Below are 26,776 nucleotides of genomic sequence, written 5' to 3'. Positions count from 1 at the left end.
CAACAGCCCCAGTTTTATGACCTACATCGAAACACAGGCTGCAGCTAGCAAGCCATCTTCCAACCCATTAATAGGAAGATTATGCTTTTCTCAGCAGACATGTTTCCTGAATCATTCATCATCTTGTTGTGTTAGAAACAATGATAAACAGCAAACATGGCTGCCTCAGGTTCAAATGTAGTTGTGTTTAACCCACAACTGCAGCATTGCTTTTTAAAGGCCTTGAATGGTCCTGGATAGTTTCTACATGGACTCTGTAGACTATGTTTTTAATCATTTCTATAGGTGACACGCATTGGAGACATTCTTTTGTATCATCTGCGTACCTTGAAGAAGAAACCACGAGATATCTTCTGTTCGTGATCAGGGCCGTCCTCCTCCCCCAGCTGCATCTCCAGATCATCATCAAGTGTCAAATCTTCCAGTGGCTTCACGACCGACAGAGGAACCTCGATCAAGCTGCTCTTCACTTGGCCTGGGTCTTCTGGCTGGGGAGGGATCTCTGAAGTGGTCACTGTGAACGTCTCTACCACAGGATGGGCCAGAACCTCAGGGACTGATGACTCTATGAGAGGTTTCAGAACTGAATCTGCTTCGGTTGGTTCTCCTTTGAGCTTGAGGTTTGGGGAGCTGGGCGCTGAATTAGCTACACATATACTGGCACTCTCCCTCTCTGGGGAAAGGAGTGACTCTGTCTCCTTGTTTTTATCTCCATCTATTGTATCTGGATTGGCTGTTGCTGGTTTCTCCCCCAAGTAAGCCATGGCATATACCAAGGGCTGGGAGGGAGAAAACCGCCGTAGCCTGGGGATGCTGTCGACAGATTGTGGGGCAGTTAGGACTCGATTATAAGGGGCAAGCTTTAGCTCGTTGGGCCGAGGGTTGCGAGGAGTACGTGAGTGGAAGGAAGCAGATTTGCGTTTGATGCTGGTTGGAGAGCGGTGAGTAGAATGAGGAGAGTCGGCAGGAGAAGGGGGTCCTGAGGATCGGGTAACGGCTCGACTCTGTTTTTGTGGTGATGGGTTTGCGTATGAAGGAGGGATGACCCACGCCTGCTGCTGGTGTTGTTTCTCCCTCATGGCCATGATCACTTCCTGCTGCTGAGCCAGTCGCTGCATCTCGGTCTGAAGGAAGGCTAGTGAATGGTTGAGTTTGTCAATAGAACGTGTGTACTCTGAGAGATCTCCCTCTGTTAGCTGAGCCTGGCCCGGACCACCTTCCTCTCCTGCACACGCTGACGTTGTCCAACAGGAGGCCGTGCTGCTTTGCTCTGCACCATCAGGTGTGTCTGCTTTGCTCCTCCCAAATGTAAAGGTAGGACTTGTGCTTGCTGCCTCAATTTTCCCTCCTTCCTCCCCACTTGCCGCCCCGTCTCCCTTTCTCTTGACCACAGTGAGAAACGCAGAGTGACCAACCTTTTGTCGATGCCTTGTAAAAGCAGCTTCTACTTTCTTCTTCTGTGCTTCGATGGCTTTGCGTTTCTCCTCCAGCCTCATCCTCAGCTGTACCATCTCCGTAGCCATGGCCTGAGCAGGGTCATTTGCTGGCAGTTGTACAGGTGTGGGCGATGTTTTAGCAGTGAGGGGGGATGGGGTTTGTTGACGGATGGGGCTGTGCTCGGGGGTCGGGGCCCAGGAGACGGATAACGGAAGGCCAAACTCAGAGCCCTCAGGAGTGGTCTTGAGTGAGCTGCTGCTGCACCTCCCTGAGTCTGGCAATGATGGAGTAGGCTTCTTCTTCTTCTGATCTGCAAAGCTGGTCAACCTAAATCCTGAGGGGGATTTGCTCCGATTGCTCGGGCAGGGGCTTGGCGTGTCCATATCCAGATCCATGTTTACAGAGCAGTCTTTCAGAGAGGAGTCCTCATCCAGCATGTCCTCTGTTTGGATATGGATGCCTGTGTCCACCTCTATAGTGTCTGTGATGCTCAGAGACCCTTTGGAGTCCAACTCTGACACTGACTCCAAGACACCAACACCAGCCTCTAGTGGGGAGTGCAGGAAGAAGCCGCTGTTGTCCCCCTCCGCTGGGGGTCTGCTCGGGCTGTGGATAATCTGAAGGGCTTCCTCAATGGAGGGAGTTGTTGCCATGACACTTCCATGTCCGTTGGGGTATGCTCGTCTGCTGGGCTCCTCACCAGCCAGGCTGTCTGGGCAGCCCTCCTCATCGATGCCCACACTCTGACCGTTCACAGGCTGGAAGGACAGGTTACGCTTCATTCCACGGGGCATGTGGTGGACTTTGAAACCAGAACCGTCATCAGTGCTGACGGACCGGACCATCCCATGCATGGAGCCGGACGCAGAGTCCTCTTTGTCAAAGGGGATGTCAAATGACACTCCATAAGGACCAGACCTTAAGAGTAAAACAAAAAAAGAAACCAAAATAAATATACAGATGTTTTTTTTTCAAATGAGCAGCCAATAAAACGTACAGCAATATAACTGACCTTTTTTCTTTTGGCCAGGTGCCGAGGTTTCCATCGACAAAGGACATAGAGGTTGACCTTTTGATCTCTCCTGGATGACACAAGAAGCAGAGTAAGAGTTAAAACACAGGTTGTTGTACCTCAAAGTAATCACAATTAGCTAAATAAGTACAAAAGAAGTATATGAATACATTAATAAAATCACCTGAGTTTCGAGGCTGAGGTCGGAGGGGTAAACTAGAGAATGAGAGAGAAAAAATTACAAATGTGTAAAATACACAAGTCCCATATAATCACACCTGCCAACAACCTGTGTAAACTACTAGCCAACAAGCACAAAGTCTCAAATGGACAACATTTCACGTGTTATAGATCAGACTAGCATACCTGGGTCTTTCCGGACTCGGGGGTCTTTCCATGAAGCTCTTCTTGGTTGCCTTGGAGATGGGAATGGCTGAAATGTTCTTCAACAAGGATGAGGGGTCTGTGGTCACACAACAGAGACAAATGATGATGTAACACAATTTGCTTTAAAAATGTAAAGCACATACCAAGCATATACCAATTCTTCTTTCTACAAATGACAATACAGCTGCTATTACTTTTAAAGTCAGAACTTAGAGACTTAAGACTTGCCTGTGCCTTCATGCTCCAGCATTCTTGGTTTCACAAAAGACGGCTTGACCACCTCAAACAATTGAAACAGCTCTGCCATGAACACCAGATAGTTATTCTGTGGAAAAAACAAACAAACGAGACTAACATTAAAATCATGAGTTTCAGTTACATTTTGGCATGTGTCCTGTTGTCACTTTCCCACAATACAACAGCCGTTACACTGCATTGCACCCATCTCCCCAGCAGGTGTCTCTGTTTACACTTACAAAGAACCAGAGTTAATGAGTATTACTTGTATCATCCAGTTTATGTATTTCACCAATCTTGTTCCATGTGACAGAGTATCCTTTAAATGTAGAGATGCCACATAGTTCTACATGCAGTGGAGTCATTTAGAAGGGATCTATATTTATCATCATTTAAAAAAAAAAAAAGACATGTTCCAAAAAACTGAATAAACATAAGGAAAATGGCTTTCACTGAAGCTAGTGAACCCAACAACATCACTTTTCCAGACAAGCTAATCTGTCAACAGCACCTGTGCTAGTACAGAGGAGTGATAAGGCATTAACCTCATTTCTTAAATAGAGGTCAGCTATTTTTTCCCGCTCTGAATCACCAGCATGCGATCCACCAGCCAGCCAGCATGAATTGGATCGGGTAAGAAATGTTAGAGGGACCTTTGCCACAGTGTCTGGCCGTGTCCATGTCTCAATCAGGTCAACATACAGTGGGAGGTCAAGCTGCTGGAGGACACTGCACTGCAAAACATTTTCATTTTACAAATTACTTTCTCTCAGTATAACATTTTCCCACACCTACTGTTGTTTTATTTCTTTGTAACAATCGTAAAATGTGTGGACTTTGAAAATCTATTCAACTTTATCTGCACTTTATAACAAAGCCAAAAATATGTAGCCTTTAATAGGCACAACATGTAAAAACACCAATGGTTCAACCCGATTTCTATTTTTGTTAACATATTAAGTCTAGATTCTGAGTGAAATGTTTTAAACACATTTTAAATGTAGTGTCAATCTTTGCAATCAGAAACAAGTTATTTTTCACTGTTAACTGAATCCAGGTCAAACAGATCTTCTTTGACCTCTTTAGGAAATTAATATGTAATCAATTATTGCAGCAACTCAGTGTCTTTTGAAGTGAACATGGGAGCACTCACTAACACATGCACACGTGCTCACGATATGCAAAACGAGTGCAGTAAAGCGGGGGCGACCTTCAGGAACACCCTCCCCACCCTCAGAACATGGTCTCCAGACAAAGACATGCTGCACCGCTCAGCTCTAAAGATACATGATTGTCCTCATCAGCAACATTTCAGTCTACCAAGCTCTCACACACACATCATACATACACCCCTTTTGCCCCTCAACTGCAGCCCAGAAGCACACCAGGAGGGGCAAAGTCAATTAACGCCAGCAGCATTGGTTTCCCTTGGGTTTTACTGCAGCATTTTAGCAGTTTTCATTGTTTTCTCACATGCTAGATAGCAGAGTTGCAAACGTGTGAAAACGTGTTTCGCTCTGACAAAATCTATGTGAGACGCTGTAGTGCACATGGTTACCAAAATGAATAAAGTAGAGCAGAAACATAACACATTTTAATCTCTCATCAATCAGTTAATTTCTCTATCATCATTTTCTAGAATAGAAAATAATCATGTATTGTCATTATACAAGTACAACGACAAGAGTAACTACCTATGATTTTTATTTTTATTTAATTATGTTGTGTGAGCTTATCTCTCTGTACAGCACTTTGGTCTGAAGGTTTTTAAAGTGCTATATAAATAAAGTTGGATTGGATTGGATTGGATGATTTGAGTTATATTTCCCTTTCTTTTGGCCAAACTGTTATGACTATAAATTGTTCTTAAGCATAGAATCACTAACACATGGCTAGACAAATACCGAAGAGTAGTTTACCTTTAGGTGTGCTCAGCATGTAAAGCATTCCTCAAGGACGGATAGAAAAAAAAGACCCAGGTAGAAAAAAAGAAGAAAGAAATATTTCCCTATCGCCCACTCAGCTGTAATCTGTGGCGAAGCCCCGTCTGACTTCTCTTCCCATCTGCCACTCTCACTACTACTGATACACCAGGTGTGAGTGCTATCGTTTAATACCACCAGTCAGCGGTCACACACACACACACACACACACACACACACACACACACACACACACACACACACACACACACACACACACACACACACACACACACACACACACACACACACACACACACACACACACACACACACACACACACACACACACACACACACACACACACACACACACACACACACACACACACACACACACACACACACACACACACACACACACACACACACACACACACACACACACACACACACACACACACACAGAGACAGAGATCCACACACAACTAAACGGCGGACCACCACTACGCCTATCTCCCTGTTGACTGGCATTACTACCTCTGCCAAGTCTGCACTGTAGCCAAGTCTGTCTGGTTTGGAGATTGGCGTGTCAGAGTGTGTCACTCTCAGGCAGAAAACAGGAACCTGATTGGTGATTAGTAGAAGAGAGCTCAGGGTTGAGGCATGTGGGGGTGGAGGGATCTAATCCGCTGTACAGGGATGGGCATGAACAGTCCATACACAACACATGCATACATAACACTGTCATTAAAGAGCAATGTCTTCTGGGTTTTCCTGCATACAAATGCATTTAAACTGCTTAAAAATGACATATCCATGAATTATTATTAATTAATTACATATGTGCTTGGACAACACTGAGTGTTCATTTGACATTTATGTAAACAGTCATTGGGCAAGAGGACAATGAAAGGACCTGCAGCCAGACACGATCAGTTTACAGAACCCACTTTCTGAATTTACCAAACAACTTTATCAGTGTGCCCTCAAGTTGCCTATAAAACATATTTCTAAAAGTAGGAAAAACATCTGAAGAGAAATTAACTTTAACACTTCTAAAAGTGGCCACACGCAGACACGAGACGGAATGGGATGATATAATGACACTGAAAACAACGATTGGTTACACACAATCCTTCCACTCTTTTTAATGCTGGTCCATAATCTAGGGCTTATCCTGAGGCAACACTTACCGGTACTGCAAATCACTTTGTCAACTAATGACGGAAATGAACACAATACAGTTTTTGTAAATCATACTGAGAAACCAGTCTGTGTATATGGTTACATCTTTTTATAGACTTATCTGGTTTGTACAGCAATGTCAGCATTGCTTACAACATTGCTGCTTATAACAGTCAGACTTAAACGCAAAAGGTTATGAAATACATGAAGTGTGTTAATTGCCTTCCTGAGGGCGACCTACAAACCTCTCCTTGGTTAAGAAGGAGAAAACACAGAAGAAAGCCCACAGCTGGTGGATTTCATTTCTCCTTCTTGCTGTAGATCCACAGATGGTATTTGAGATGTGGTGCGAATGAATTAAAGAGCCAGTAAATGGGAATGGGTTGGCATGATTTACTAGCCTGGTGTCCATTAGGAAAGAGAAGCCCTAAGTGATGTTTGGTAAGGCTTTGGGGGTTGGGTACTGCAGGCCAGTTTTTTGTCTCTTATAAAGGCAAATTAAATATGAAGGGGACTGAACCTGTTTTACTGATCCAGACTGTTGACCCACTTTCATCTCACTCTCAGAGCAACAGACCCTTAAGTCTACTCACATGGATCTCGCACAAAGAGCTTGGGTTAGCTTGGCTTTGTTGCTGTTTTTCATGGTTTCAAAACAAAATCAAGACAATTGAATGTATTTTTGTTGGCTCTTAAAACCTATAAGCATTAAAAAAGACAACAAATTAATTAATAAATAGATACATTAATCAAGGATAATGGATGTATTAGTTAGTTGCCGCCCTTATTTACATAGAATAGTATGTTTTATTTGCAAAAACCCATTTGGTTCTTACGGTTATGTTCTTCATTCTAAATGGAAATCTTCTGATCTATATCAAATCTGATCCTTCAGTGTTGGGCATGTCAAAAATCATACTAAAGCTGCTGAAGATGCTGTCCCTCTTTCTCTCTCTTTTACACCTCACTGTCTAAGCGTTTCAGACTCGTGGAGAAGCGTCTCATCACTCCTCTTGGCTCCTGCTTCCATTTTCTTCCCCATCAACACCTCTCTCACCTCCCCTCCCCACTAATGTCTGGGCTCCATCTCTATAATAAGAACTGCATTAGTGTGTCGGGCCACAATGTACAGCTACTGAGGGGGTAACTGCCTGGAAACTGGGTCAAGGTGGCTGAATCTCACTGGTTCTGTATGCAGTTGTGGATGCACTGCTGCTCTCAGGCAATTGCTCTGACTGCTGGGATTTCTTTTCTCCACCCTCATAAAATCAGTGTCAGCAGAAAACTGCTTCTGGCTCGTCCACACAATTCAATTATTTCTTTTTTGATGCTTTGTGTTCAGTCGATGCGTGTGTGCTGCTGCGAGTGCAGCCATGTTAACCTTATAGTGTTTTTTCCCTGATGTATAACTATATATTGGTACAAATATCAATATGTCTGCTAATGTTTCTGAGCACCTGCATATAATATATTTGTATATGATAAAATACAACAACAAAAAAATAGTGCAAGAAGTCTATATACACGTAAATAGAATATGATATATACAAGAACAGACTCTAAAATTAAATATTGTGTAGTAAGATGAAATTAAATAACTATTTAGATAAATAAATAAATTGCAAGATGACAACAGATGAATGCTTATGGAGGCACTTAACAGAGCTCAGGTGTTTAGCAGTCGTATTGCCTTTGGGATAAAACTGTCCCTGAGCCTGGTGGACAGACAAGGTCTGTTTCATAACACAATTCAGTGAAATAATGCTCCTTTGTCTCTTTGGTTTTAAAATTCCCATGCATAACCATTTCTATATACAGTATATATTAAAGGAGTATTAGCTTAACTATACAATCTTTTTTTTTTTTTACCAGAGTCCAAAAAGTGCATGTCATTTCAGTCTGTGCTGAGAACAACAGTTCTCCATCAGAGGACATGCTGAGGCAGAGTAAAAGTTATCCAGAGACATTAGCTAATGCAGCTCTTTGGCAAAGACCGCTGAGACTGACACATCAGGGACAAACACAAACACAGCATGGACAGTAAGTTACATCAAACCACTGGACAGATTACGCTTGTGTGGCAGAGTGGCTGCTTTGGGGCATTGTGGGAATTGCGGCTATTATATGAAAAGGTTTTCTGCCAACAAAAATACATTCGTTAACATATCTAGAACGTTATTTTTAGATCCAACACAGATCTTTAACGTAAACAAATTAAAGTATGAATGTAGCATGTGTTTAGTCCCACTCTCTAATGACACTAGTATTTGGTAAGAGGTTACGGAGCGAGAGAGTGAGCTGTGAGTAAGAAGTGGTAAAGGAAAGAAAAGGAGTGAGTCAATGAGAGACAGGAAGAGAATTACAAAAAGCTATTGTTAAAAAAAAGCATAAGAAGTCAGAATGAATCACAGTAGTAAAATAAAGACAGATCAAGCTTAGAGACGGAAATTAAGAAATCAAGTAAGAAAAGGAGAGAGTGTTTGAGGAAATAACACAGGCAGACATGTTGGGAGAGCAGCTCTCCAGGGTAGGCGTTGGTAAAGACGGATTGTTAGGATCAAATTGGTTTTCCACAGGATGACTCACCACACTGGCCTACAGAGTCACCTGTTTCTCTTGATGCTCTCATTGGATACCACAACGTATGTTTTTCTTATCAGTTTCGTCAAGACACTCATGAATGAATTCGTATAATCAATATTTGCATCTGTTTATGAAAACACTCAATAATTTAAGTACTGTATAACTCAACATTTTGATGTCTCGCTATTTTGTAAACATGTCAACCAAGACCTGACATTTCTTCCAGATTCAAAGTAAAAATAACTTGCTTTTAAATGAGATCCCATTTGCTTTTAGATTGAGATATACTAACTGCAATTGGCATTTGTTCTTCCTGCTGGCACGCACACATTTGGCATATTCAAAGGCTCCATTTCAACAAGTCAGAAGCTCAGCAGTTTACATTTTGGCAGACATTTCTCCAAGAATGCAACAACGATTACACACTAACTGTAAAAGCAATTTCAGAGTGGAGAAGTGTTCTGCAGAGAGAAGCTTTGGACACCAACAAAGAGGAGCAGTATCACACTATAGTATTGAAGACATGTGTCCTATTTTGGACTAATAACTGAAACTCTTTTAAATAATCATCTAGCTCAATTTCTAAAAAACAACTAGCTTAAAATAGATTTCTGTACATATATAGACAATTAAAATACTGTTACTAGGTAAGTAACCTCAAACTGAACAAATTGGATAATCTTGTATGTCACATACTTACTGACAAATCTATTAAGCCCCAGTCAGCGGAGTGATACAGAAGTGACAGCAAATTATTGTGATATTTAATCTTTTTTTGGTGCTGCATGCAGCCAGGTTTGTGCCCTACCTTGATGGTGGAGGAGGCGTAGAGCATGTCCTCCAGGCTGAAGTGGCAGCAGCCGCTTAGGTTGTCTTTGCAGAAGTCCTGTATGAGCTGCAGGTTGTAGAGCCGGTCAGCCAGCGCCATGTTCTCCTTCAGACACACATCTGGGAGGGCAGAGGGAGCCATCAGCTGTCAGTGTGACGTCGGTATGGATTTTATGATTAACTGGGCTCTGCTTATAACACCTAAGTGGTTTTTTAGTGTACTGATGGCTTTTGTTTAAGATCAGAGATGGATGCGGTGTGTTAAATACAATGTTGAGGTTCATTTATAGTCAGGAACGGCTGAGGGGTCATAGCACACTGCTTTGTGACTGGCCAATCATGACAGGGGGTTGAATGTCATCGATCTGTGGGTGGAGTCAATTTAAACAGTGTTGAGTGATTGAGCTTTTGTTCCTGTGATGTGCTCAGTTCAATTGAATGCCTGTGTGTGTGGCTATGTTTTGTAGAATGTGTGTGTGTGTGTGTGTGTGTGTGTGTGTGTGTGTGTGTGTGTGTGTGTGTGTGTGTGTGTGTGTGTGTGTGTGTGTGTGTTTAGCCAACTATCAACACACTTCATTAGCAATGTGATGTGATTATGTGTTATCTTTAGTTTTAGACTGATCTCTGATCTTTTGGATTAACCATTCAGAAGAAGGAGACAAAATGACATAAATCTAGTATTTTTTCTGGTTTGAAAATAAAGCTTTTCAGCATGTACGAGCAATGTGCCCTGAAAACCGATGTTTATTCAGTTTTAGTAGACAGGAACATTGTTAGAGCCAGAAAGGTGGAAAAAGGTAGCATTTGTTTTTTTGTGGTCGACGTAGCTCTTAAATTCTTGCAGATAAATACACCTTCAGCCCACACTGACTGTAAGCTCTTTACCGTCCAATGGGAGCAGCTGAGGGCAGTAGAAGTGTAGCAGCGCGCCCAGTGCCGAGCCGTCTGTGCTGTCTTTCAGCAGGTTGTCCACTGGGGGGATCCAGGGAACCATCTGGGTAGAGGACTGCTCCTTCCTGTAGCGGGCCTGCATACAATTACAATTAAAATAAGATACATACCTATAAACCATTGTGCAACATTAACATGCCTACGTCTGTAGTACCTACTGTTTCTTTATTCATATCATTAACTACAGCTGCACAACTGGTCATGTTTAATGGTGCACCATCACACAAGCTGTCTCTTTAAAACAGCAACACTTAAGGCTTCATTAGATGTACTCATGTATGCAGGTAATTGAATGGTTCTGGAGCCTGTAGTGAAATGTTTCACTTGTTGAAAAGAAACAGCCAAAGTGAGCCCACTGAGAGGGTAAAACACGCTGTGGTAACATATCAGTTCTACAGATACAATAAGAGCGCTTCACTGACCGTCAAGTCGATATTGTGATCTGTGTGAGCCCTAATGGTATGATACCAGATACTTATTCCCTACATGTGTTTTCAATTCAACAAATTAAATAAGAAGTATTTACAAACCGCACAGTCAAAATGTACATTAACTGTTAGTGCTACCCAATGGTATACATGATATAGTGTTCCACTTAAACACACACAATGTTAGAGGCAAGAGAGGCAATGTAAGAGTAAAGCAAGAGCAACCACAGGGTTTCTGAAACAATGTAATGCCAAATGCTCCCAGACATCCCCTCTCTGAGATGAAATTATAATACAATTATTAGAAATGTCTTGGCTAATCCCTTTGGACCTCTTACTGATTCTCCAAGGGTGTCTAGTTCCACTTACAAGGACATTCACATTAGAAAATACATGGAAGCATGTTAGAGTTCATATACACACATTCCTATTGTCTGTATAGAAAGGTTATCAATACATGTAAGCTTTCAATTACCTATAGTTAAGAGGCTGTAGAGATTAAAGGATCATGTATTTGCAATGTAAATCACACTTGACTGCTTTATTTCAATCAGAAATAATGACATGTGAAACAGTTTAACTATTTCTTTCCTATTTTTTCTGTACAGTAAGTTACATGAATTCAGCAAAAGGTAAACCGTGATAATCCAAACAGGGAAAAGAGAGAGACACTGTGTTGATGTAACAGTGAAGTGGATGTGAACGTAATACAATGATTGGAATCATGACACAGAGAGGTAGGGGCGGCAGAGACGGTCGCTATGGATACATAGATGAAAGCAAAGCACTGATCAGTTGACTTACGGGCACAAGCTTCATGTACCACTTGGTTGGTGACTGCAGAGCACAAAGAAAAGACAACAAAGAAACACCCGTTAGTGAGATTTGTTAGAAATGTGATTAGCAATCCAAGGAAAGACATGACAGCAGTGACATCAAAGCAAGATACCCTGTGTGTTATTGAGAGTACATCAAAGTGGCAATAGGTTAATATAGTGTTGAGTTTTAAATGTGTATCTTTGGTTTTTACAGCTTATATGTCCCCAGAATAAGAGTTTATTTATGACTAGACCCAACACAGGAAACCTCTATATGAATAAAATCACACTATAACTGAATAGTAAACAATAACATATTGAACATTTGAAAAGCCAGATAAAATAAAATGCACAAAATGCATCAAAACAGGAGAAGCAACGTACAAAAAATGGTGAGGCCTTTTGTTAATGTCTTTGCAACATTGATTTCCGGGCACTAACTGATTAAGTTGTTAGAAATGACTTATCAGCTGATATAAGCTTCAATTGTTGCATGTTTTTTCCCTGGAATGCGCCCATCAAATCGACACATACAGTATCTATTAAAGACAAATTCCCAGATTTTCATAAAGAGTTTAAAGTGTCCCTGAATAGCTTAGATGCATCTTTATAAGGGACCCTGTAATGTACCAACAAAATCATAAAATGCATCTTATTGTTATTAAAAGCAAACAGCGTGTGCTTGACACCCAAAGTAACTAAAAGAAACCAAGTAAAAATCCCTGTGAAGAAATGTTACCAAACTGTCACCTATCCACTGACAATGTAAGCTGAGTTCAAAAGAGAAGAGGCTTGCCTGAGTTAAACGCTAATTCCCACACTACCTGGCTGTACCCGAATATTCGAATATTCGTTCGTTGGCCAACTATTCGGGTTTCAATTTCATTATTCGCATATTCGTTTTTTTTTTTTTTTTTAAACAAAAAAATATTTAAAATAAAAATTAAATATTTTTAAAAAAAAATTGATATATTTTTCTAAATGTATGCTATTAATAAAGGCGAATTGCCATATTCTTATACTATATTTATACTTTTGAATTGCACTGTTAAAATGCGGAAATATATACAATCTCAGCCTGTGCTCCTGACATCGCGTTCACTGACAGTCACGAACGCAAACGGCACGCTTCACCTCGCTTCACCTCGTTTCACCTCGTTTCACCCATAAAATGCCGAATACTTCAGCTGTGTGGGACCATTTTAAATTGGACGACGGCAAAAAGAAGGCAGTGTGCCAAATATGTGATAAGAAACTGGCCTACCACGGTGGCACAACAACTCTGAAAAGTCACCTTGATGCTGTAAGTAGTAGCCTAGCTTAGCTTAGCTGTTGTGAAGTTGCCATGATGAAGCTGCTTTATCCGCCGTTTAAACAGTAACGTTAAACATGATAAAAACGTGCACTTACTTTGCTTGGAAAATAGTTGCAAGCAAGCAACCGAATTGTTTTTTTATATTAGTTTTTTAATTTGATCAGAATAGTGAAAATAATAGGAGTAATGTGGGAACATCTGGGGCTAAGGCAATTATTGGCATAAAGTTGAGTAGCTCAGCCTAATAATAAATTGTGTCCATAGGTGCATCCCCACGCATCCCAGCCATCAACATCCTCAAAAATACAGCAGACCCTACAGTTCCAAAAACCGATGCCATAGTAGATTTCATCGCTATGGATATGAGACCCATTTACATAGTCGAAGGCTTCAGAAAATTAATGAAGAAGATGGAGCCCGGCTACACTGTCCCCAAACGCTCCAGTATTTTAGATGCCATGTCTCTGAAGTACAGCGATCACCGAGACCAAATTGTAACTCAGATTGAAAACTCAACTGCCGTAAGTTTTACAACGGACATTTGGACCTCGGTACGTATGGAGGCGTATATGGCTGTCACCTGTCATTTCATAACTCGGGAGTGGAAACTCTGTAACTTTGTTTTGGAAACCAAAGTAATGGAAGTAAACCATACGGGAGTAAATATTGCAGAACAGCTTGGAGAAGTGGCGGACGCCTTTGCCATTCTGAATTATAAGCGAGTAGCCGTTGTCCACGACAATGCCAGCAACATGAAGCTGGCAGCTGAAATATGTGTTTTGTATCTTTGTTTGACTGTTCAGGTTGTAAAATGTTATAGACGGAATGTGGAACCAGATTTGGTCCCCGGGTGCTGCGCTGGGTTAAATGCAGAGGACACATTTAGTTTTAATGTTTGCGAGTACTGAGACAATAAATACATATAAATCGTAATAGTATGCTCTTTATGCGCTTCTGCTTAACAGCGTCTTGTCAGGTGTCTCGGATTCGGAGCGTGTTATGAAGCCTTTTGGGAAAAAAAAATATGTGAAAAAAAAATGTATTAAAAAAAAATACAAATCTCTCCGCACCGAATATTCGCTGCTGATTACTACCGAATATCCGGAGCCCGAAAAATGGTATTCGGGACAGCCCTACTACCTAGACACATCAAAGACCCAAATGTGAGTGCCACTCAAAACAGCTGGCAAGTGCTCAACTTCAAAGGTCATGACCCTTGAAAGTACAGACGCTTTGTACCGAAACCCCCCAAATGAATACAAAAGAAAAGATCGGCCGTAGCTTTCTTGGATCTTCCTGATTTGATTAACTCTCTGGATGGGTCTGATGGCGTCAGACATGTGATGTAATCTTATAAACAAAATGTCAGTTAATTTATTTGATCTATTCGCAGCTGAAAGGACTGCCTATGAATCTAATGCCCCATCATGAGTGTTACAGTCGTGTTGTGTTACAAGAAAGAGAATACAGATCTGCTAAAGGTTGGAAATCCTTTCTATGTTTCTATTTGTAAAAATGCTCTTTAAATAAAATGGTTGACATATGAACACACACACTCTGACCATGTATATCCCTGTCAGTATAACATTTGGAAAGTGATAGTGAATAAATGGAGGTATGTTTAGGGTTTTGATAAAGGGTGCTCTGATTACAAAATGGCTACTGATGCCTATAAATCACCTGCTAAGGGGTCAACCTCAACTTTCATTAAAGGACTATTCTGAATACACTTGCTGCCCTATAGTAAAACAATAAGATGAAGGAGGAGATGAAAACTGTTTGTGAATAAGTGTTCACAAGACTGTGGGCCAAGCAGGGTCACACAGAGTTTACAATCTGTTTTAACCGATCAAACCCCTGGGGAGCGGTAAGGCCCTCATCCATCGCCTTACAGAAGAGCAATCACACACACACACACACACACACACACACACACACACACACACACACACACACACACACACACACACACACACACACACACACACACACACACACACACACACACACACACACACACACACACACACACACACACACACACACACACACACACACACACACACACACACACACACACACACACACACACACACACACACACACACACACACACACCATTTTACCCATGTGTATGTATGCCCCCCACCCATCTTCAATCATCCTGTGACTCTTCCTCTTCCCGTCAAAGTTCATCCTCTAAAGCCAGACATGTCCGGCTGAGCTCGGCTTTTAAAACTTAAAAGGATTAGTCCTTTCCTCTCTGTCCTGACGTTGCCTTTACAGTCCCACCCACCTCCACCAACCCCCTCCTAGCCTCCACCCACTCTCACCCCTGGGTTAAGTACGTTCAAATAAAACAGTGTTGCTCCGGTGAGCGCTACAGCGCCGTCTGACTGAGACAGAGGCTGCCTGCGTGACTCACACTGCAGTCATACAGCAGAAACAGAAGGGGGAGGTCTGGGGGTTTGGGGAATGATGGAGTGATAGAGGAAGGATAGAAAGAGCTGCAATACATCAGCAAAATAAACAACTCAAAATAGCTGTTGTGCACTATTTTGTTTAGCATATTAGTGCAGTTTTTAGTTACTTTGTTTCCCTTTGTTCTTCTCTGTTTTTTCTAAACCTAAACATATTTCCCCCTATTTTCTTGTGAAAGCTAGGGCATGAAGTGATGCGTCTGCACAGTGACCAGTCAGATCAGCATCAAACACACACAGGGACACACACACACACACACACACACACACACACACACACACACACACACACACACACACACACACACACACACACACACACACACACACACACACACACACACACACACACACACACACACACACACACACACACACACACACACACCACACACACACACACACACACACACACACACACACACACACACACACACACACACACACACACACACACACACACACACACACACACACACACACACACACACACACACACACACACACACACACCTCTAGAGAGTCTAGGGTTCAGTTGAGAAGGATCAAGGGCAGGGCGACATTGAAATGTAAAAATATGTAATGGTTAACTAACATATATTGACCTGGTTCATGACTTCCAGAGGTCACTGAAACTTGCAAACAATATTGCATAATTCAAAAATCACAAAAAGGTCACCTTTCTTTCTGAAAAACTGCTATTGGTGCATAATAAATGATAGAGGGGAGAATAATCACCAGCATGAAAGCATGAAGGATGAATGTGCCATCATCTTCTAACACACGCGCACTGACCCACGCACACACACACTGATGCTAGAGTTAGTTATATAACACATTTGTACTGCGGGCAGGTCCCTGACCATGGGTGACCTTGCACTAAATGACTGCTGGATGAGACCACAGAACACTGATCTGCTGATGTGACTGAAGCTTGTTCAGTGGTCAGGGTGGACAGACTCGTTATGATGTTGTTGCCTGGCAGTCTCTCTCATTTTATAAATACTAGCTTAATCTAAAGCTCAGACATACTGTTTGTTATGGAGATTCTTCAATGTTAGCTGTGCTTTAAGGGCTTGGGATCTTTTCGAGGAACTGGTCTAGATCAGAGTCCTGCATCGGGTCGGGTAGCCTACCCTGCAAAAAAAGTGATTCGCGGGTGGTATTTTTTCAAACGCTTTTTTCCGGGTTCGGTTCTGGGTAAAACAAAGATGATCGGGTCGGGTCGCGAGTGTTGCATAATAAATATATTAAAATAATAATAATTTAACATTCTCGCAGCCCGCGAGAATGTGTATAAATATGATACATTTTTGCGGGATCTATCAGGGGCGGGTCGTTGTAATTTACTGCGTGAACTGTTACTTGGCTAATTCTCAGTAGATCGAAAATGGAAACATTTCTCACAGTCACAAGTCAGCGTAAACGACCGCGTTCTCCAACGGAGCCGGTCTGGACAACCCTGCTATCCACAAGGATCCCGATGTTCACTATGAAAACCGGGAGGATTGGGACCACGAAGAACAGGTGCCCCCGCCAACTGACCCGCTGCACCCGCAGCAGCAGGACCAGCTAGCTGCTACCACGAGCTGCAGTGGAACTAGTGCTGCTGCTCTCCGCACCGTGATGATCCACTGCCCTCATTTCCTCCACCCTGCTCTCTGCAGAGCTCCACTCCAGAATATACAAATTCTGCTAGTCAGTGATTCTCAGACACAGCGTCTCACCCTTTGAGCATCTCGGCAGAAATGAGCAGTCACTCCTCTCAGTTACAAATGGTCATTTTAAATGAATCAAGAATGTGTTGTATTTTCCGACATGGCGCATTGTTCGAGGCGTGCTGACAGTGAGATCTAACACAGGGAATTGTGAATGAGGAGAAGAGAACTGAGAATGAGGAGGAGGAGGAGGAGGAGGAGGAGGAGAGTCACAGAATGAGGCCAGAGAGGAGGAAAAGTTCGTTATTTAGGCGATGTTGTTGGTGGGAGTTAGGGAGAGACCGCCCCTTCCAGGTGTGTGTATGTGTGTGCGTTTTCCGATGTGTGTCACGTGAAAGTCATGAGTGTTACACTATTGATTGGTTCTGTAAATAAAGAGAACGTTTTCGACATTGAAGGCTTAAGTGATCTTGAATAGCGGTGAACGCTACAATATGAACAGGCTCGTGCTTGGCCCACTGGTATTGTTTGTTTATTTTGAAAATTAACTAGCAACGCCGTGCTGTCATATGGCAACTGCTAAGCTACTACAGCAAAAAAATCCTGGCGCCGCCCATGGGCTGAGGTGAAGCTCTCTAGCGGAGAATACAGCATTTTCAATAACACTTCCTCAAGAGCGAAATCCAACGTCTGGGAGGCTTTTGGTGTCATCCTAGATGGGGAAAATAACCAACATCCCACGCTTTTTGAGACAAATATGCAACTGCGTGTGTTAATAATTGCACGTTTTCACTGCTCATATAGGCTATGCGGGTTCGGGTCGGGTTGCGGATCTTGTGCCGACGGCTCGGGTCGGGTTGCGGAACTAATTGGCAATATGTGCGGGTAGCGGGGTGGGTTCGGTATTGTATGTCGCGGGTGCGGGTCTTGAAAATCAGACCCGTGCAGGACTCTGGTGACACAGAGCACCCAGACGGATATCTGTCAGTCAAAGGGAGAATGTTGTGGTAAGTCCATTAAGTGGGGCTAAGGATTTCATTCAGCCTGTTTGGGAATGTCCATCAAACTGTTGAAAAGGTGTATGTTTATGTGTAGGTATTGAAGTGTTGGCAGAGAGAAAAGGAAGGAAAAACACTCACCCGAGGACTCCCAGCAGGCTCTGCGCTCTGCGTCTCACTCTTCCTCTGCTGCTGAGCCACAACGTCTTTCAGATACTCATTCACCTGATGAATAGAGGATGATCAAGATTACAATTAAATAAGCATCCGTGAGCAAATATGAGTAACAGACTATGACTACATCTTATAAGTTAAGTTGATATTGAAATGTTACTTTTTAGCTGTGAAACATTGAAATACGATACTGAATAAAAATGACTACACTGTGACCAAAACAGTGCTTTATTTTGTTATTATGACTTTTAAAGAATACAACACATTTATTAAACTGTGTTTTTGTGTAGTAACTACCATTTTTGGGAATTTTCGCAACAATAGAAATACAAATGAAATCTGAATAAAATCAAATTAAGTGGATATTAACTGAAATTACTGAAATCAAATTTAATCTCACAACCCTTTCCAGTTACTTATGCCTCTGGAATTCATATGGATCCAGTTCATGCAGAAATCAGCTGTTAAGTTTCAAAATGTTGGACATTTGAAACACATAGGAAGTCTGACAGAGAGCCAAATGTCCGAGCAGTAGGACTCCGCGACCACACCTGTTAGCTATTGTGTGTGTATGTGTGTGTGTGTAAAGCTCAGAGTTGGCAGGAGCCCAGTGTTCCTCCTGGAAGAATGTAAACAGACTGGGCCCTGTAGCACTGTACGAAGGCGAAAGTACCATCTGTACAGGCAGGCCATGTAGCCAAAGAACCTGATTCACACAGAGCAGGCTGGTTGAAAGGGTATTAGGCCAGGATCTAGGATATAGTTTGAGCCCAATATGGATACAATGTTTGTGAATCTACAGTAACTTGTGCACAGCATGAACATCTTTTTCATGTTGATGTTATAGTACAACTCCAATGACCAGTATCTTAAAATCTGTCCTTGTAGTAACAGTAAATCTGTCATTTGAAGAGATATACCATTACCCACCTTGTTGATCCAGGTGTTCACTGCGTCCTCTGTGTCGTAAGGTGTTTCCACCTCAGGGTCGCGGTACGAATACTGACAAATGCAGGCCATCACTTTTTCAACGCTCACCGTCTCCACAGTGTACGCCATCATCAGAGTATCGATCATTGCCATGTGAGCGCTCTGGAAGAGAAAACAGTACGAAGAAAGGTTTAGAAGGTAAAACTAGCAGCTTTGAGATGGCTGGTAATCAGTGGCGGACTGGCCATCGGGACGTTCGGGACGAATCCCGATGGGCCTGTACCGAAGTGGGCCGGTCGGACGATGTGGGCCGGTCGGATAAGTCACTAGCAGCCCCCCCCCCCCATTTGACAATTTACTAGCGGTACCGAAGTGTGCCGGTCGGATAATTCAGTAGCAGCCCCCCCCCACCCCGTTGACAATTTACTAGTGGTACCGAAGTGGGCCGGTCGAGATGCCCGGGCTGATTTTTAGTCCCAGTCCGCCCCTGCTGGTAATAACAGCAGATGCTTGACGTTGGTTAATTTCCTGTAGTAGACAGTTTACTTGAAGTATATTAGCCAATGCTCTCAGTCACCAGCTTCAAAGGTCAATCCCAACTGCAGTGGTCAACACCTTGTCAAAGTGTTAAACTATGTGAGATAACAGAAAAGAGAATGAAAACCAGCCCAGTTCTTTTCTTGACACTGCATCCAAAGAGACGGATCACTTTGCTCTGAGAGGAATTGAATCTGAGACCATGAAAGCTTTTTCAATTTCAGTGACGGATTGAGCTGTCTACATTGAGCTGTGACCACAAGACAATCTGATCTTAAGACCTTACTGTGGGTTTTCTCTGGAAGTTTTTCCTTGTACGATGTGAGGGTCTAAGGATAGAGGGTGTTGTTTTTCTCATACTGATTTTCTGATCAATCTGTGCTGTTGTATTTGCTGTAAAGTGTCTCTACTGTAGGCTATTTTTATTATATGTACAGCACTTTGGCTCGACCAAAAATCGTTTATAAATGTGCTATATAAATAAAACTTGATTTGAGTGTTATCAGTATAAAATCACAGCAAGTCACTAATAACAGGCAAAGCCAAAGGCCCTTCTAGTCCATTGAGATCAAGAACGAGACACGAACAAAGGAAAAAGAAGCTTGACTGCAAATGTGTATCTGAGCAGGTTAAAATAGCTACTTAAAACCTTTTGTAAAGTTTGAAAATGTCCCATCTGTGAAAGGGAGACCGAACTGCAAAGAACTGTGGGCAGCAAGGCCTTTGTTAGCACAGTGGTTTATAGGATTGGAGCAGGACTCGAATCCTCCGCTGTACATCTAATAGCGTCATCAGTTGGACATTCCCTTATGGCCGTTGCCCTGGAAACAAAGGCCTTCATCCCTGGTTACAAGACCCAGTTCGCTCACGGTGGCTGCTACCCTCTGAGCAGCCTGAATAAGACATCTCTCTGACAACTGAGTCCAATTAATAGAATTGGCATTCATACGAAGCTGCTTTACTCATCTTTATTACATGGCTTAGTTGAATACTCGATTCTGATTGGTCAATTCAGAACACGTGACACGTTGTTAATACCGAACAGACAGACCGCTGTCAAGGACTTATTGACCGTTGTTAAGGACGCTCACATCTTCAGAAAGAAGTCCGGTCGATTTAACTGTATACAGTTGGGCCGAAAAGCAAACTCTAACTGTTTTTCAAATGTAACAGTTTGAAAAGCAAGCAAACTGTCTGATTGTCTTTAGTTTTTCGTGTGATAGCAACATGGAGGATTTTAACATTAATTTTAATATATTTGGAGAGCACAGTAATTTGGAGGAATGGTTAGTGGCAGATGAGTCCCCAGTGAAGAAAAGAAAAAGACAAGAGGGACAAGAAAACAGCGGAGAAGTAACGGGCAGAAACCCTCCTTTTTAGGCAGCGGTCCAGACATAGACATCAAAAGGCGACACATATTCAGTGTGCAGTTACTTTGGCATTAGGGCAGGGATATCTAGATACTTTCCAAGGTTTGACATAATGAATTGTGCTACTTTTAAAGCAAGCAGCGATGTTTTCAAATTTGTAATCAAAAAGCTCCTCAAAAACGCTATCGAAGCAGTTCCTGCCGTTGCTACGTTAGTTAAAACGGTAACAACGGACTATTTTTCTTAGCGGATGCATGTCAATTTAAATCAATACAACTATTTTTTAAATCAATAAAATCATTTTCTAAATCCATAAAAGCATTTCAATTAATATTGGGAGTCATAACGTTACTTTGTTGAGAATGTGGCCATGTAATAAGCGGGATAATGTGCAGCGACTTGGTCATTATGGGGAAAAGAACACCGACAGGCTGATCAGGAGCCTGACGCGAAGCGGAGGGATCTAGATCGGCCTGAAGGTGTTCTTTGACCGCGTCGCTGCACATTATCCCTTACTTATCATCGACTACAGGGTTTTATTTTGAATCAACAAATATAAATCAATGTTGGGACAAATGAACGAGTTCACCATACAATGTCTCACCAGTATCTCACAGTGAATGTCAGATATGAATCGCTGCGTGTTGTGTGACTACTCCTCTTATTTGGCTCTGCTGGCAAAAGGAACTCTTTAAAAATATTTAGTTTCAATCTGATAACTAGTGTGATACAAGAAAAAGAACAAAGAAAGGTGCAGCTACCAGTTCTATGCTGCAATTTGCATATATGTTTACACTGTCTCTGTCAGCCACCTTTACGACTTTTATTTAAATGATGGATATGTGATTTTGTAATGAAACATATTCCCCAATTCTTAATTACAATACTTCCTTGTTTCTTGTCATAACTTTATTTCCTGTAATCATTATTAGTAAATCTTCATCATTATCATCAAGAAAATATGAAGCTAAACTATCGAAGGCATTTTTAGAGTCAGGTATGAAACAAGATAGACGTGTTTGCTGTAAGCTAAGAGTATCATTTAACATGTGTATTCAAACAGTTTAGCTCCCAAGCATCACAACAACTACATTTGTAATCATTGTGAGATACAGAGGAGATGTCAGTGTAATATCAAGGGACAAAAGTGAACTGTGAACATTTTTTTTAAAATAAATATTTCATGAAACAATAAATATACAAATAAACTTTGGCCCTAATACTATTAGGGCACTCAATCTCAGATATTGTTTGTGGGTCACTTTGTACATGTATTCAATAATCATAGATTTATAGATTGGTGATCAAGTGAGCCTAAACAAAAGACTTGTAATCAGAATTGAGATGTATACATGCCAATGGCAAAGCAAAGTTTATGTTTTCACAGTGCAGCGAACGGATTTAGGGAGGAGGCTGTGGTGTTAAATAAATCTGTTTTTAGTTTGGCAGTTTATTTTTGGAGAGTCATGCCTAATTAGCTCGTGCTAAGTAGCGATGTTACATCATGAAACAGATGCTATGTCATGAAAGACAACTTCAAAGCATAACAAAAATTATAATATATAAAGAGAATAGAAACATTATTTATCTAGGTTCAAACAGACCAACACAGAGCTAAAATAACTATTCAGAAAACAGTCTTATCAAGACTTATTGACACAAAAAAATCCAACACCAGTCACTTTTTCACTTTTACGCTGCTCTGGACATTGTTGCACTCTCAATTGCACTATGTACATCATCTTTTTTTATATATATATATATATATATATATATATATCCTGCTTACTTGAAGTGTTTTTTTGTAATTATTGAGTTTTAATGTGTGTTTTTGTATACCTCAGGACTGTGGAAAACAGTATTTCGATCTTTCTGGGTGTACAAACATCTTTTGAGATTGAAGTTGACTTTGACTTATGCCTGTTTATAAAAAGGTGCCTATTCTTAGAATGACACTCCTGACATGTAATCGATCACTTTTATTTGCATTGTGATCGGTATTAAGAGTTAAATGAGGAACATTTAAAGTGAACTATAACATTGTTTTCATGTCACCATGGTCATATCTGTGTAATCTGTGTATTTCAGATCTTGGCTCTCACCTCCATTTTATCTCCCTCTAATTGTCTGTACTTCCTTGTGTAACCACCCACACACTACTAAGGAATTAAAAACACCAAATATTTATACTTGTGCGGCAGGTTTTCCATGAGCTAACCCAGCCAATCATCCATAAGCAGCCCCTTTTAGCTCCACAATGATGAGGTGCACCTTATGTGTTCCTTTTCTGCACTCTTTGTAATTTGTGTAAATAAAGTAAGATATTATTTTTCCTGGAAGCTAAAGCATTATAACGATGTTAGCTGTCAAGTGAGCAGCCAGCTATATGCACATTTTTGGTGGTAAAATTATCTTGTTGTTTGACATTGCATAGCTTTACCCTATCTCTTGTCTGGCAACCCAGTGGCAAACCAATCCCATGTAATAATACACTGCCAAGATGTTTCCTATTAGCCACCATTTATCCTGTCTAAACATTGTGAAACATTATCCCAGAAAGGAACAACAAATGCACACACACTTCCTGGTATCAGTTTGTAGCGCAGTTACAATTCTGAGCTACAGGCAAGACCAATTTGCAAAAAGCCAAGAGATTGTCATCATTCCTCAAAGGCCTCTTTTGCCTCCTGCTTCCTTCCTTCTGCTGAGCAATAGGAGGAATTGATTTGGTGCTGCTCTAGTCTGATGAGATGACAGCAAGGGGAACTAATCTTGTTTAGTAGACCTCAAGACCTGTTGTCTCTAATCATATTGAATGACTCCAGGGCATTATGTAGGAGGAGGAGGAGGAGGAGGAGGAGGAGGATGGTGTAGGAACACAGGCTCATTCCACGGCCATATTGTTTGGCACTGAGATCGTGCAACTTTATAATGTGACAAAGCTGCTTCCTTCAGCATTTAAAAGTTAGATATGTTAGCAAGAAGCAGTAGTTTGATTCAATTCTACAAACTCATGCAATCGTCTCATTGTATTTGAATAAGAGTCACTGTAATGTAATACTAATACAATTCAAGTTAAAGGATCATCTGACTGTAAACGTCAGATAAAAGCCAACATTTAAAAAATGCCCTGGTGAGTGCAGATAGCAGTTGTGGTTAAATGACGAAAAGGAGAAGAAGAGAGGAAGGAAGAATGGGACGGAGAAAGGAGGTCGATTCACAGCCCAAAGACAGGGTTAGCCTTTCTCGTACTGCAGAGAAAACGTGGATAAGCTGCTTACTAGCTGACCTGATGAAAGTGATCCCATGACGTCATGTTTGCTGACCTTTCCTTTTGCTGAGCATATATGCTTTCCTTCAGCCATACTTTACTTCATATGTACACATGTACACATGTACACACACACTAGGGCTGAACGATTAATCGATATTAAATCGAAATCGCGATTCGAGATGATGCGATTATTAAATCGCAAAGCCTGCGATTTTTGTTTTGTTTACATTTGTTTCTTCTTCTTGTGTGTCAGTCATCCACACCAATCAGAAGTGCTGTGCTCCACATGTACCAGCCATTGTTAATCAATCAGAAGTGGCCCATGATAGGAGGTGATAGACAGATTGATCCAATCACCTGCCAAGTGCTTTTGAAACTGCCTACCCTTTCCAAATGGCTTCCAATGGAGCTTTCCTAGATAGTTTGGTGAAACAAAGCATCTGAGTCAGGTTAGTAATGCTCCATCACATGTTCTACATCTAAAAGGGTGAATCTTTAACTGAAGCTTGACTTTAAAGCAACCCAACGGAAGTTTCATGTAAGTTTAGTTCTTTCACTCGTAGCTCGGGCTGCGGTGGTGCTAGAGACAGGAGTATGTTGATACGACCTTCCTAGCCGGAGTTATGGCTGCATTTTACAATAAACTTCCATTGGGTCGCTTAAAAATAAATATCGCAATTCGAATCGCAATATTTGTCAGAAAAATCGTGCAGCCCTAACACACACACACACACACACACACACACACACACACACACACACACACACACACACACACACACACACACACACACACACACACACACACACACACACACACACACACACACACACACACACACACACACACACACACACACACACACACACACACACACACACACACACACACACACACACACACACACACACACACACACACACACACACACACACTTATGGATCATATGTCGTGCTTCAGGGTATCTGCAAGAGGGGAACATGTTGATAACTTGCTCCATTTGATTTTCCTGGTTCAAAAGAATGATGACTCACTGATTATAAGACTACTTCCCTAACCTTAAGTCTCTGCTCCCCCTAGGATACTGCCTTTACCATATGCTCAGTACGAAAACTAAACTGATGATAACTTATTTGAATCACACTTCGATGAATGAATTGCATACAGCCATGGAGCACTCAGCATAGGGCTGCTCAATTCATCTTATTTTAATCGCAATTACGATTACGAAAACAACGTAATCGGAATAAAACGATTATTTTTTTATTATTATACTTAAAGTTCAGGGTAATCAACTGTTAAAAACATACTGTTAAAAAAAAAATCTCCAATAAATTGATGTTTTCAAAGTAAATGGATAATCGTTTTTAATAATCGTGATAGCAATTATTGACCCAAATAATCGAGATTATGATTTTTGCCATAATCGAGCAGCCCTAACTCAGTAGCTACAAACAAGATGTTTTGCTCTCTCATCTAAGATGATTAAGTCCATAAATCTTGTTTTGATTTCTCACGAGGTAAGGAAAAGCTCCTTCACGGCCAATATCCTGGTTTTATTGTGCCGCTTCATGGCTGCCTCTCTGATATTTCTACCCGGGGAGATAAGAAAACACTGTTGATCTTTAATACGGCTTCTCGGTGCAAGAGGCGAGATAAAAATCCACCGTGTAAGAGCCTGATTTAACATTACACAAAAGAAATGCCAAAACAGACCACAGCAACCCACAAAAGAAAGTGTGTGTTGTATTTCACCTCATCGTTGTGTGTCTGATAATCCAACATCTCCATCGTCAGAGCTTTGAACTGCTTGTTGAGACATGAACCAGGTAGTGGAGGAAGCACAATTCTTCACTCTACCACACCTATTTCCTAAAGGATCTCTGAAAAAATACTTTTGCTTCGACCATCCGCTGCATTAAGGGGTTCTAACGGATCGTGGCTTATGATCAGTCTGTGCCTGCTTTTATTGGAGTGCAAGACTTTCATATTATTTATGATAAACCCCAAAGTTTTAAAGCAGTAAATGAGCATAAACGGAAAAACCGACACTCAGCATAAAGCTTAGGGGGTGATGTAATATTGAAATGCAGTCTGTTTGTTTGCTGGGGCATATGTCTAATTAAACATTGTTCATGTAACTTCAGGCACATGGGCATCAGCTGGACATGGAAAAGCTTTCAGCTGCACCTCTCTCTGCTCTCTTCTGAAGGTCACCAGAAGTACTGTCAAATTGAAGGGGAAAGCA

At 41.5% G+C, this 26,776-nt stretch overlaps 1 protein-coding gene across 7 annotated transcripts in view; it reads right to left on the bottom strand.

Annotated features, from left to right (window-relative positions):
- Window positions 1-26,776, bottom strand: part of camsap2a (calmodulin regulated spectrin-associated protein family, member 2a) — a 48,633-nt gene that overhangs the window by 6,731 nt on the left and 15,126 nt on the right. For 4 of the 7 annotated variants that reach the window (XM_034081056.2, XM_034081055.2, XM_034081059.2 and 1 more), the window contains exons 3-12: window positions 19,347-19,508; window positions 18,384-18,467; window positions 11,778-11,810; window positions 10,480-10,621; window positions 9,575-9,714; window positions 3,065-3,161; window positions 2,816-2,912; window positions 2,634-2,665; window positions 2,450-2,519; window positions 327-2,355 (exon numbers count right to left, since the gene is read on the bottom strand). In XM_034081056.2, coding sequence (XP_033936947.1) covers window positions 327-2,355; window positions 2,450-2,519; window positions 2,634-2,665; window positions 2,816-2,912; window positions 3,065-3,161; window positions 9,575-9,714; window positions 10,480-10,621; window positions 11,778-11,810; window positions 18,384-18,467; window positions 19,347-19,508 — 2,886 coding nt within the window. The remainder of the gene's footprint in view (window positions 1-326; window positions 2,356-2,449; window positions 2,520-2,633; window positions 2,666-2,815; window positions 2,913-3,064; window positions 3,162-9,574; window positions 9,715-10,479; window positions 10,622-11,777; window positions 11,811-18,383; window positions 18,468-19,346; window positions 19,509-26,776) is intronic. The other 3 variants (XM_034081057.2, XM_034081061.2, XM_034081060.2) reach the window with 1 other exon arrangement.

The sequence above is a fragment of the Pseudochaenichthys georgianus genome, chromosome 4, assembly GCF_902827115.2.
Source record: "Pseudochaenichthys georgianus chromosome 4, fPseGeo1.2, whole genome shotgun sequence".
Lineage (NCBI taxonomy): Eukaryota > Metazoa > Chordata > Actinopteri > Perciformes > Channichthyidae > Pseudochaenichthys > Pseudochaenichthys georgianus.
The sequence above is the reverse complement of the archived record's forward strand: the minus strand, read 5'-3'. Positions and strand labels throughout refer to the sequence as shown.